The 12,313-nt window shown below is 34.6% G+C and overlaps 1 protein-coding gene across 3 annotated transcripts in view; it reads left to right on the forward strand.

The window, feature by feature from the left end:
- Positions 1-558: 558 nt before the first annotated feature.
- The window catches only part of LOC140047277 (E3 ubiquitin-protein ligase UBR4-like), a 49,877-nt gene continuing 38,122 nt past the window's right edge, over positions 559-12,313 (forward strand). For 2 of the 3 annotated variants that reach the window (XM_072092193.1, XM_072092194.1), the window contains exons 1-20: positions 2,714-2,960; positions 3,415-3,644; positions 4,089-4,335; positions 4,840-4,899; positions 4,991-5,184; positions 5,555-5,654; positions 5,776-5,913; positions 6,591-6,717; positions 7,061-7,245; positions 7,458-7,543; positions 7,665-7,747; positions 7,867-7,952; positions 8,356-8,569; positions 9,004-9,121; positions 9,297-9,399; positions 9,910-10,075; positions 10,374-10,453; positions 10,838-10,966; positions 11,393-11,587; positions 11,991-12,113. In XM_072092193.1, the coding sequence (XP_071948294.1) occupies positions 2,772-2,960; positions 3,415-3,644; positions 4,089-4,335; positions 4,840-4,899; positions 4,991-5,184; positions 5,555-5,654; positions 5,776-5,913; positions 6,591-6,717; positions 7,061-7,245; positions 7,458-7,543; positions 7,665-7,747; positions 7,867-7,952; positions 8,356-8,569; positions 9,004-9,121; positions 9,297-9,399; positions 9,910-10,075; positions 10,374-10,453; positions 10,838-10,966; positions 11,393-11,587; positions 11,991-12,113 (2,853 nt within the window). In that variant the 5' untranslated portion in view covers positions 2,714-2,771. Of the gene's footprint in view, positions 675-1,085; positions 1,184-1,627; positions 1,732-2,146; positions 2,280-2,713; positions 2,961-3,414; positions 3,645-4,088; positions 4,336-4,839; positions 4,900-4,990; positions 5,185-5,554; positions 5,655-5,775; positions 5,914-6,590; positions 6,718-7,060; positions 7,246-7,457; positions 7,544-7,664; positions 7,748-7,866; positions 7,953-8,355; positions 8,570-9,003; positions 9,122-9,296; positions 9,400-9,909; positions 10,076-10,373; positions 10,454-10,837; positions 10,967-11,392; positions 11,588-11,990; positions 12,114-12,313 lie in introns of those variants that run through there. The other variant, XM_072092196.1, reaches the window with a different exon arrangement.

Raw genomic sequence — 12,313 nt, forward strand, 5'->3', positions numbered from 1 at the left:
TTTCGAGAAATATTTTCAACACAATCGTCTCCGAGCGGCCCAATATAAAATGCCTCAGGCTCTGTCTCTTGTTTAACAATTCTCCGTCAAAAATTCAACCTATTTCTAAAAGAAGGAAGACTTAATTATTGTTTCATTTACGGTTTGTTACAAATATAATTAGCAAAACATATTATTTGTTTTAACCTTTTTTTATTCATTAATAAAGCTGTAATTACTTTATTAACATGTACATTGTTTTAAATAATAGTTAGAAATAGAAGAAAAAAAATAATTCGAAATAAAAGTTTAATATCACCGCGAGTTTGTAACCGCCAGAGACAGTGTATGACCACTAGACAGGTTTCGTTGCACTCTGACATAATTATGTACAAACTTTTTTATTCAATTTGAAATAACTTATAAGTTAAATTTATCAAATAATGCAGTTGTAATAATTTAGGAATTAAATATTTAAATTATTTCTTTGACGTGTAAGTTGTTATATGGTAAATACATTCTTTTTTTTATTTTAATTCAAGAACATTTTGTTTTTCGGGAAGTTCCAATTTCGACAAGATGGCGTCATCTGGAGACGTTGATTGGGGTGCGGTACAAAAAGTACTTATTTCAGCATCTCAGTCATCATTTAAGACCAGTGACATACCAATAATTGTTGATTGTATCTTTAAAAGGTAGAATTTTAAAACTTTTAACTATATGTTGATAAATTCATTGCAAAAAAATGTCCGTAAATCCTAGGCCTAGTTGGTCGAAGTATACTCGGAAGAAATCGGGCAGGTTAGCGGGATACCGCTCTGTTTCGAGTCAGTCCGCCCTGATCTTGGCTAATCTAGATTTTGGCCTAGCCAAAAAAAGATTTTTTTTTAATTTACTACCGGCAGAAAAACAAATATTTAAACTAGGCCTAATGATGTAGGCCTATGGGTATTTAAAATTATTATTATTTTGTTTATGCTTTTTTGTTGTGTGTGTATTTGCTAGCTAGAGAGGCCAAGCAATAGTTTAGTATTGGTTTTAACTTTTTTTGTATTATTAAAAAATGGTGAACAAGATTAAGAAAGAAATGAAAATTATTTTTCCAGTGAAAAAGAATTACTTGATCATGAGGACAAATATGAGAGTTTCTATTCCTGTGTGGTCTCGTTGTCAACACATTACATCACAAACTGTGCTTATTGCTGTGAGTGTTTACTTCCTTGATGTATGTAGTTTTGTTCTGGCCAAACAGTTTTCTCATCCAGGGGGTTAATAGTCTGTCAAAAATAGAAAAAAAAAAAAATATTTAAATTCAACTTAGGTGGAAGGAGGAATGCGCACCTAAGCACAACCCTCCGCCCTGCTATCACCTGGCTCATAAACCATGGGTGTTAATACTCATTTCTTTCAAGTAATAGCACCTTCCAAGTCTCCTAGAATGTCAATTGTTCATGTAACATGTCTTTTTTTAGTGTTCGCCAATCAGGTTGCAGCGAAATAAAGACACCTGTTATAAAAAGTGTAACTATGTAACAACATTAATAGTAAACTGTAGTTAATGCCTTTTAAATAGGATATCAATATTATCTTTTGATTACCGTCGTTACTCGTACCAAATAATTTGTTAGTATAATTCTTAATTTATCAGTACCGAAGTCAAAGCTAAGCCGCATAGTAAGTGCAAGTCACATTCTTATGAATTTCTGCTTGCAACGAATGCTCAAATATTATGAGTTCTGTGCAGTGTCTCAGGTAAGCAACTTTCTATTTAAAAAATGACACATGAATTAATTTAGTTTAAAAAACTGTATTAATTTGAGGCTTTATTTAGAAATATTCTTCATTGAAAGCCCTTTATATTTACTGTCTACATGTCTGGGTTCAGTTTGGGTTTTCATTTGTCTTTATTCAGTACTACTGTACGATTCACATTGTTTACTGTATAATATTGAAAACAAAGAGGGCTTGATTATGCCAGCTACCCTTTTGCTATGCATATTGTTCTGAGCCCTATTGTATACATATCTGTTGATCCATGATGCAGTACATTATTAGTAACTAATTATAGGTTAAAAAAAATCCATATTTTATTTCGATAGTGTAGAGAGAGTGTAGAAAGAAAGAAAAGATGTTCAATTGATAAATAACTTTGACTTGTGATTTACAGAGAAACCTGATGTCTTTGATTGAGGGCCTGTGCACTGGTAGCGGACAACTTCAAAGGAGTAATATCATCACATTAACAGCAATGTTAAAGTCATCCCAGATGCCTCCTTCATCGTCAAAGTCAAAAGCAATGGGTAAAAATCAAATAATAAGATTATTTTTAAATTGTTCTTTATAATAAAAATTATAACCCCAGGAAACATCTCGCAATACAATTTAAAAAAACAAAACAAATAATGTAAAAAGAAATCTATAAAAAAAAATCTTACTACACAAAAATAATATAAATTTACTTCATTTAACCCAAAATTTAATTTACACATGGTATTTCTCTCCATTGTTTTATTTTTTAGCAATTTCTTAAAACTTTTTAGGCTTGTAACATAGTTTACGATTCCAATCTTGTGAAGCTTGTTTAAAGTGTGAGCAAAAATAAAAATGAAATCCACCACCTAAAATAGAAACAAATATTCCTTATACCTATACAATATACAGTACCTATTATGAAATTGTTTTGTTGATTGCTGTGTGTTTATCTGTTTTCTAAGTGGCTTGGCTTTAAATTTCAGGATTCTTGGTTCAAATAATGTATGAGTCAATTGGTTTTATTATGTATATAAGTTTATATGAATTTGTGTATTTGCATTTTTCATTTGACTTTAGACTCGTCAGCGCTCATCAAGGTCAGTGACATCAAGTCTCAATCCCAAACAGAGTTCCTTGAGACTCTGATGTCATCCTTCACAGAGATCACACCAAACAGTGGCAGTATCAGTGCAGTAAGAACCCGAGTGGAGAACATCAAAGAAGAGCAGGTAAAGTAGTTTTAGAATTAAGGAGTTTGTGAAAGACGTGACAGAAATAGAAATGCATTTAAATATATATACGCATGTTTATAGGGTCTTTAAATTATTGTGTGAATGTATCACCAACTTGCGCATTTCTATCTTATTTGGGTGCACAACCGGTTTAGTATAACATCGTCAAGTGTTCGAGCCCCACTCGATCCATGGTTCTTGTGGTAGACCACGTCTTCTCGGATAAGGACTATGAACCGTAGATCCAGTGTACACAAAATGCTTATGTGCACTTTAAATAAACCTAGTACATCTTTTGAGACCCCAGTTTTCTAGTTCCTATTTCATCATAAATCAGCAGCGCCCTTACCTAGTGTATCTGTAATTTTAAACAAGTTGATATTTAATCTGTTTTAATTATACTGTATTGCTGTACTCAAAATAATGTTTTAATATGTTTTTTTCTGTATAGGAGGTGTATGAGAATGTTTACCAACAAGGAATGAACATAGATTCTAAGACATTCTTTGCTGCCAGGAACATTGACAACCTCCACTCTTTAGGCGGAGGCGACATCCTCATGGATGTCTGCCTAAATCTGTCATTCCTTCTGCGCTACATTGGTTACTATCAAGATGCTGTGAAGGGTAACCAGTTCATCTTGCCAGGAACCATATCGGAAGTTGTGTCAATGAAAAACAGGTTTGTATATTAATTAATGGATAACAAGTAACTTTGAATTTTGTATTGCTCTGAGACAAACAAACAAAGCACCTTTTTTGTGCCATATGTATATTAGGCAAGATGCTCCCATTGCCTCATCCTTCAGATATGACATAAAGCCATTAGTCCTGTGTATATACATTTCACATGTACATGATAAAGAACATGGTACACTATTCAAAAAGAATATGGAATCATTGCTTTGTGTGCTGATCATGATCCAATACTGGCCACTCTGGAGTACAGCCTTGGTGTGAAAGGTCACCCAGTATTGGGCATCCCCAGGATAATGAAGAAATAAATACCATCATCACTTTCTGGATAATTTTATACCACACTCTGTTATAAACTCACCACCTTGCTTTTATTATGAATCATTACATTTTTCAATTCATATCTTCTTTTTTTTTTTTTTTTTATCAGCTATCAGTCTTTGTTAAATGACATGTCAATCGTTTCACGTGTTCTCTCATTGCCAATCCTTGAGCCGTTAACTCCTGGTCATCTTGAGAAACTGACCACTATCATCATGAGCTGTCTGTATGCAGCTGTGGCAGCCGTTTCATCCCACACAATCCTAAACATTGCCAGCGGTCACCAGATGAAAGGCATGCAAGGTGTAAAGGACAGTGACCATGAGCAACATGCAACACTTATTGTACAGAAAGGGGTATGTTTGTTATTCTACAATACCATGCGAGTGTCTGTAGCTTTGTGGTAAATCTTGGTTTTCTAATCTCGCGTTCCTGGGTTCAAATCCTGTTGCATGTAAAGTTTTTTTGCCAGTCATCGTAACATTACTACGAGTTGGGTTAAGGTTGAAAATAGCAATAATGATGATCGAGTCGGGCCACAAATATTTTACACATTTGTATGCGATCGTTCTTGGTTTTCTTGATTCTATCGAGCATTGCTGGTGACACACGGACCTGAAGTGTTGTAAAACCAAGGCCGGCCACGCCGCATGAAAAAGTTTCAGGTTTTCATGCTTCAACCCAGCTAATATCTTATGACTTGTTTAAGACTTTTTTTGTTTCTGTAGAGCATCTTCCGTATTAGGTTCTAGAGAACAGAATTGCCACCTTTGTAAATCCTTGGAAATTTGCCTAAAAATAAAAAACCAAAGCAACTTAATATTCATATATTGGTTAATTTTTTATTTATTTGTTTTTAGCTTGCTATGTTCAATACGTTGTCAACAGCCATACAAGCTTCTATTAGAGCAGGAGGACAGGTACGTTTTTGGCATCTTATTAATACATTTCAATACAAAAAAACTAACACTGATAAAATCAATTGCTTATATATGTTGATCATGATTTCAGAATCTTCAAAATCTTAACATGCTCGGATCATGGTGTATCTTCCGTGGACTGGAACACATTCTGAATCTCAACGCAAGTACCATCATGGACAAGAAAGAGCGAGAAGGTGGTTCATCACCTTTACCAAAGTCTGACAAACCTCCGCCACTGAAAACTAAAGAGTCGGGGACAATTAGGCCAAGCTCAGCAAAAGGGTAAGAACAATAGTTTGTGGGTAAGAGTATCTAGTCATTGGTGTGAATACAGTAGAACCTTTTCTTTGGGACACCCATATTTGGAAGGCTGCTCTTATTTAGAGGACACTTTCTGGTAAAATGAACAAAGAGCAATATGTTTTAACACTATTTTCAACCACTATTCACCAAACACCCGGCCCTGTTAAGCAACCCTGTCACATAAAACAAAAGGACAATATATGTTTTGACACTATGTCCAACCACTATTTAAGGAACACCCCTATTAAGGGGATACATTGTTGGGTCCCAAAATTGTCTCCTTATAAGTTGTACTGTAAAATTATAAACTGGATTTAGAAATGGAATAATCAATGTTTTCTTTTTCTAGGCTCCAAGGGTTTTGTAGCCTAACAGTAGCCCTAGCCAACAAAGGTATAACTCTTTTCAAATCATTGATGGATGATCTACATATTGAGAGTCTGACAAAGGTAAGTTAATTTATATAAAAAGACTAACATAATGTATCCCACCATGAGAAATAAAGTGGAATAAGGAATATATTTTTCAGTGATTACATAAAAGTAACAGATTTAAATTCTTTTTCTACAGGTCAGTCAAAGGTTAAATGAGGTAGCAGAGATAAGTATTGCTCCACAGAACACAGCCAGTATGCGCATAAAAGCAATACTTGAAGGAGCTGATGTTATCAACTTTTTATTTGGTCTGTTTATATCAGGCTATCGTAAGGTAAGTTCTTCAAAATGTACTCTCCAAGAATATTTTATATAGATCATGTCATGATAACACTGGTGGGGATTGTTACCAGAATCTAGTATTTTTGTCACATTGATTGGAGGAAAGCTATCACGATAGTAATGGTTGTGTACAGGTTTTCAATATATGGTGCAGTTCGAGATCTGCTCCATACAAATTTATATAAATATGCTGACACAATACATACATACATAATGAATCTGGCAGAAATGTGGGCATTCCACTGCTTAAAGCTCTGTCTATACTATCAAACTACAAATATGTTAGTGATATGCCCAAATATGGTAGTTATATGACAGGTCCATATATGGGCACATCACATTTTTTTGTCACATAAAGTTTGATAGTGTAGACAGAGTTTTACAACATTTAGTAGATGGGTGGATCCTGGATTTTGAGATAGGGGTCCCAAACATTTAGGGTGGCCCAGGATGTGTGGCTCTGTCGGTGCCAGTTCAGTGTTGGAGTCATTATTTGAAATAAGGGCGCCTATGGCTTAACAATTGTCAAATTAAGCACTGAACTTAACATAATATTATTAATTTAAAAATCAGCCCTTTTTTCCACCTATGTATGGTGACACTCTGTTAAATTGTGTCATGATGTTAACAAGAAAATGACTAACAATTTGTTTCTGTGTGTTCCAATAGGCCTGCTCAATCGTGCGTAGCAAAAAAGACCAAGCAGGAACAACAGACGAAAGTTACTCTGATAGTAACTCAGAAATCAACGAGGATTACGAAGATGAATTCAGTAGTTCAGAAGACAGTAGCGAAGGTACAGTACAACACCTGCTTGAGAGGACACCCCAATTCAGAGCACACCCTATTAAGGGACACTTGGTTTGGTCCGGAAGGTCTCCTCTTAATAGTGGTCCTACTGTATTTAATTTCAAATTGATGATATCTATATATAGATTGTATTTACCACAAATCATCAGTATTATCAAAAAGCCCCTGTTTGGTGGCAGAACTCGACATGAAGTAGGAAGTTGTGGTATGTGTTGTCCACCTGTGCACAATTCAGCCCAGTAGGCGGCAAGAAACATGTTATTCAACATTTACAAATGAAAATTATATAATAAATAATAATAATTATAATGTGTTTTACTTAATTTCAGATGACGATAGCGAACCTCTCTTGGGTCAGTGGTTCCAGGACAACCTATCCCCCAATGAGGATGCTAAGGAAGTACCCCCTCCACCTCCACTCCCACGTGCACCAGGAAAGGGAGAAGACGGAAAAGCTTCCAAGTCTGACTCTCCTAACATCATGGACCTGCCTGACACAGAAGAACCTGCAGTGGTAAGTGTAATATTCCCACCGTATGTAATTTAATATACAACAATCATTCTTTTAATTATGCATATTGACATGTTTCATTGAGTCGGATTTCATGTGATGCAGTCTATGAAATGAGTCTCTTTCATCATCTATTTTGTGTTCAACATATCATATACTAATCTTTCTTGTACATGTCATTATATAGTCCTAATTTATTATTTCCTTTTTTTCAGTATCTTAAGTTGTCCACTGAGATACTTCAGTTTATGACTGCCTATCTTCTTAAATCTGGAAATGAGTTTATCAAAAACTATTACAGGTATGTCTAATAATTCATCTAACTCAATATCCAAATCTTTTGTTCTTTTTTTTATTTAATTTTTCATAAAGAACCCAAAGTTTTCTTTATAATAGTGATAATTATTTGTTTAAATTTTTAGAATATATCTAACGGATACTCATTTGATGAACTTAGCAGGAGTGATTAAAGATCTTGACAAAGAAATGCTGAAAATTGACCATGGTAACATGCTGTAATTTTTTTTATTAATATGTGTATTTGCAGAAAATAAAATATTTAATTATATTACAGTACTCAATTCTTTAGTGTGGATTTATATTCATTGAAAATTCATTTTTTAGGTTCTGCTATGGAGGAGTTCTCATCAGCTCTTTCCAGATTCAGTCATTGTCTGCTGGCCTCTGGGGTGCTTTCAAATGCATTACAGGTAACAATTACTAACAAACAAATAAAGTTTCTAAGCTTTGAATAAGAATATTAAATAAGATTTGTTTCTTTGTACAACTTTAATCCAGTACAAATTAGAATTAAATTAGCAATTTTTTTCCCTTTACTGTGCAGAATATCATTGTGAGAATAGTTCCTTTGTATCTGTCAGGGTAGTATAGTAGCACTATGTCTACCCTATATCAATGCGCTTCACATGCGGTCTACTATTTTGTACCATTTATCTTTGTCGTGAGCCATGTGTGTCTCAAGTGGGCCTGTGTTAATTTAATGCTGTTTTCAAGTCATCCCGTATCATTTTGTCCATATGTTCTTCTTATATCTGCCATAAAACATATTTTATCAGTAATTATATACATAGGTTCATTATATTTGTCCTTTAGGATTCATTCATGACACACCTAGGTGTGCTCCCTACCACAGAGGGAACCTGTATGCTCAACATACCTCCACGTACCCTGTCAGCCATGGCTCATGTCCTACTGCTACGAATCAAGATCAACGGCGACTCCAACATTTGTGTCGCCCTATGGGATGCGATGTTGAACACGCTGTTACAGAAGGTTGTGTCAACGGAAAACATTGTTGATTCTGAAGGTGCAGTTATAAAACATTCCTTTAAAATTGTTCATTTAAAATTGTTCATCTTCAATATTTTTAAGTGTCTTTCCGGCGCCAGAAAATTAAATTGAACATCAATGTTGAGTTTTCACGTGGCTACACGCATATCTATTTCCGCATAAGTTCGTAGAGTGTCGTGAAAATGAAACATTGATGTTTGATTTGTCAGTGTCAGACAGGAACCGTGTCGGAACAGATGTGAAAGACCCTTAATACAAGAGAAAAATAGCATGTGACAGCACAATATCTAAGTCATCATTAGATATCTTATACAAGAATTTCTTTCAAGTTAGGAAGCCAAACTGTACCCATCATAAATAATATTTTCATAATTATAAATAATAATGCATTATTATTTTCATATTGTAATTAAATTAAATTTTCTTATCTATTTTCTTATATTTTTTAAGATGTTAATGTTGAGTACATGCAGTTACTACTCTTCATGTTTCATAGTCTATCAGCGTCCATTCAGAAACGACTTTTCTTGAAAACTGCCGAATGTCTTGTTAAGGCATCTAAGATTAAGTAAGTTGCTAAGACCAACCAACCTTTCTACTGTTGGAATAAATAAGAGATTTTCATTGAAGGAATATTTATTAAGTTTATTTTTAATCATTCAAACAAGTTTAAAGTGCTTTTATCTTTCATTGTTGTAATTGTCAAATTAATGATGCATTTGTTTATAATTTTATTGTTTCAGGTCACTTGAAGAGAAGGTATCCTTTGCTCTGGTTCGACTTGTTCTTATCTTTGAGTATTTTGTACATCGTTACTCAAAGCCATCAACTGCATTGTTTGAAAATGTAAGCATCTTTTATTTTCTCAATTAAAAGCAATGACGGTAGAACGCATATTAAGAAGACTCCTTCAGGTTCTAACAAGTGGTTCCCGTAGTGAGGATGTCCCCTGAATAATGTCCATAGTGTTAAAACAAATATTGTTCCGTGTTCATTTCATAGAAAAGTGTTGTCTTAATAGGGATGTCTCAAAGATAGGATTCTACTTTATTTATTTACATTTATTTGATAAAATTACACCCATTCACATATTTGGCCATTAAAACCATACTCATTCAATCATTCATCAGTGGAAAATTACTATTTATTGTCATTTGCATATAAAACATACATAGAAATTGCTAAAACAATTACAAAGTGTCACATCACTCTCGTACGGTATACTGACAAGCATTCAGTGCCCGAATGGCATCTTTATACTACTGTACTAACCATTGATGTCAATTAAAATATTTTTTACAGAGTTATTTTTAATCTTTTTTTTCTCACTTGACAATATTTTCTTTTCTTTTATAGATTCAGTGGAACATATTTACAGTACAATCCTCAGACCCAGCATATATGTTATACCAAGATGAGAGTGGTGGTGTTGCCATGACAAAGGTATACAACCCATGCAAAGAGGTTGAAGACAACTATAGAAAAGCTTGTAGTATTGGAGCACCAGCCACTGACATTACAGGTACTTATATATAACCTGGTATATCATTATCATCTTCCTATACTGAACCTCATTTGAGTATAGTACCTAGTACATCTTTCAAAAGTAGGAGTTCCCCAGGTGTACTAGTCCACACACCCACAGCCACTGTCACCCACAGCCACTGTGCAATTGGGACTGGACCGTTCCAGAGGTTTTGGTCCCATCCTTCACTAATGTATAAAAAGTTGAATACATTTTTTCATATTATTGCAATCTATATGCTTGCTTGTTTATCAAATTTACCTATATTAAATATTTGTTGGTTGGTTTGGTGCAGGAACATCTTTCAAACGAACCTTCTATAACTTGGTGCTTTCCACTGTGACTTCACAAACGCCACCAAAAATGGACAGGAAGGTAAGGACATTTTTTTCTGCATTTAATTTAGGAATATTTAATTATATTTAAAATTTATACATACATGCAATAAGTGATACATCTGTGATACTGTTTTAAAGTACTGGAGTTGTAGCTTGGTGGTTAAAATGCTTGCGTTCCAATTCCAATCCTGACCTAGTGCCAGAGTTGTAACTCACGACTCTTTCAACTCCACTCCTTAAGCCTCTAATCAGACATAATTTAAATGCAAGATAAATCAAAATTTTCTTCTGAAACTGGACAGATAATGCGGAGATACAGTACAGGGAATCAAGTGAATATACACACTCAAAAATACCCAAAATGAGGGCTTAAGCTATCAAATGTTCCTTTGGGAATTTATTGATATTTGTTTACCAACAGGCATTTCAGATAATGTTTGACAGCAGCTTTGACTACAGTGAAATGTACAGTGCCCTCATCAAATTGCTTGGAGCTGGTTCGAAATGTCAGGTTGTGCAAAGCAGCAAGGACACCAGGATGACTTATATGGTAAGAACCTAGTCTGGTACATACAAAGTCTGAAATAAGGCATGCAATGGAAGACTAGTAATGAGTCAAATGAGAGAAAACAACGGACTGGCATAGACATTACTGTTTTTATCTTTATGCAAGGTGTATCCTTGCAAATTGATTGGTTAATTTTGTATCGCACACATTCTCCCATTTCAAGACTTTTGGTACTATTGTACGTTTTTGTAAAAATGTTTAGATTTGTGTGTGATGCAGTAGACTGGTGAGTGATGCACAATTGAATGCCTGTTGTGTGCGCCATTTATAACTGCTCTATTTCACAACCTGAGCGCCTCCATTTACAAGGCCTAGCCTTCGACATTTTGAAGATGGAAACATCGGAATAATTGACTAAAACATATACATTCATTAGTTGTATATTATAGTATGTTTTTCATTATTCAGGAATCCAGTACCCTCCACTACAGTTTTGTTGTCTGTTGGCGATTGCTAGGCAACTTGCCACCCTCGGTTGGCTTTATCAAACTACTAGAGAGTCAAGCTAAGGGAAAAGATCAACCAATGTCCCTGACAGAGATACAGCAGTCTTTGCGATGGATCCCTAGGCTGGCTACTGACGTGTATAAGGTTTGGGTGAAGGTAAGATCTTCTTTTGACTAATATAGTAGATTAAAGTGAAGCTCTGTCTAAACTATCAAACTAGTTTGACAAAACAAGTGTGATGTGCCCAAATATGGTAGTGATATGCTTAAATATGATAGTGATTATGACATCATCATGTCTATATATATGCACATCACATTTTTGTGTTACATAAAGTTTGATGATAGTGTAGACACAGCGTTATACTCTTTTCACTGCCTGGAAAACTCTTTACACACCTTTGCTAGGTGGTGAGAAAAGAGAGCTTAAACTAGTTTAGAACACTTTCTAGTTGTTTTATATGACCATAAAGAAAATAAAGTACAATAAAATATTTAATATACTTTATAACCAAACTCATGTGAACAGATGCTTAAATTTATGTTGCGTTCGTCCATAGGAAACATTGTGTGAACAGAGATTACCAGCATCTGAAGCCAACGTTCTGCTAACTACAATCACCAATGGTTGTAACTGTGTTGAATTTGAAGTTAAAGTTGTCACCAACTTCATTAAGGAACATGTAAGTTTCATTTAATTTACTCATTGACCCTCCCACATTTCCATTTTTAGTTTCGCTAATCATGTTCATATCTTGACCCTTTTAATGCTATTGCACCAACACTTCTATGAAGATGTCTGCAAATAACAGTGCTGTACTATGTACATAATCTTTGCGGCACAGTGTTAACCAAACATTTGAGGAAGGCAATAGCTCAATCA

This window comes from Antedon mediterranea, chromosome 4 (assembly GCF_964355755.1).
Source record: "Antedon mediterranea chromosome 4, ecAntMedi1.1, whole genome shotgun sequence".
NCBI classification, from domain to species: domain Eukaryota; kingdom Metazoa; phylum Echinodermata; class Crinoidea; order Comatulida; family Antedonidae; genus Antedon; species Antedon mediterranea.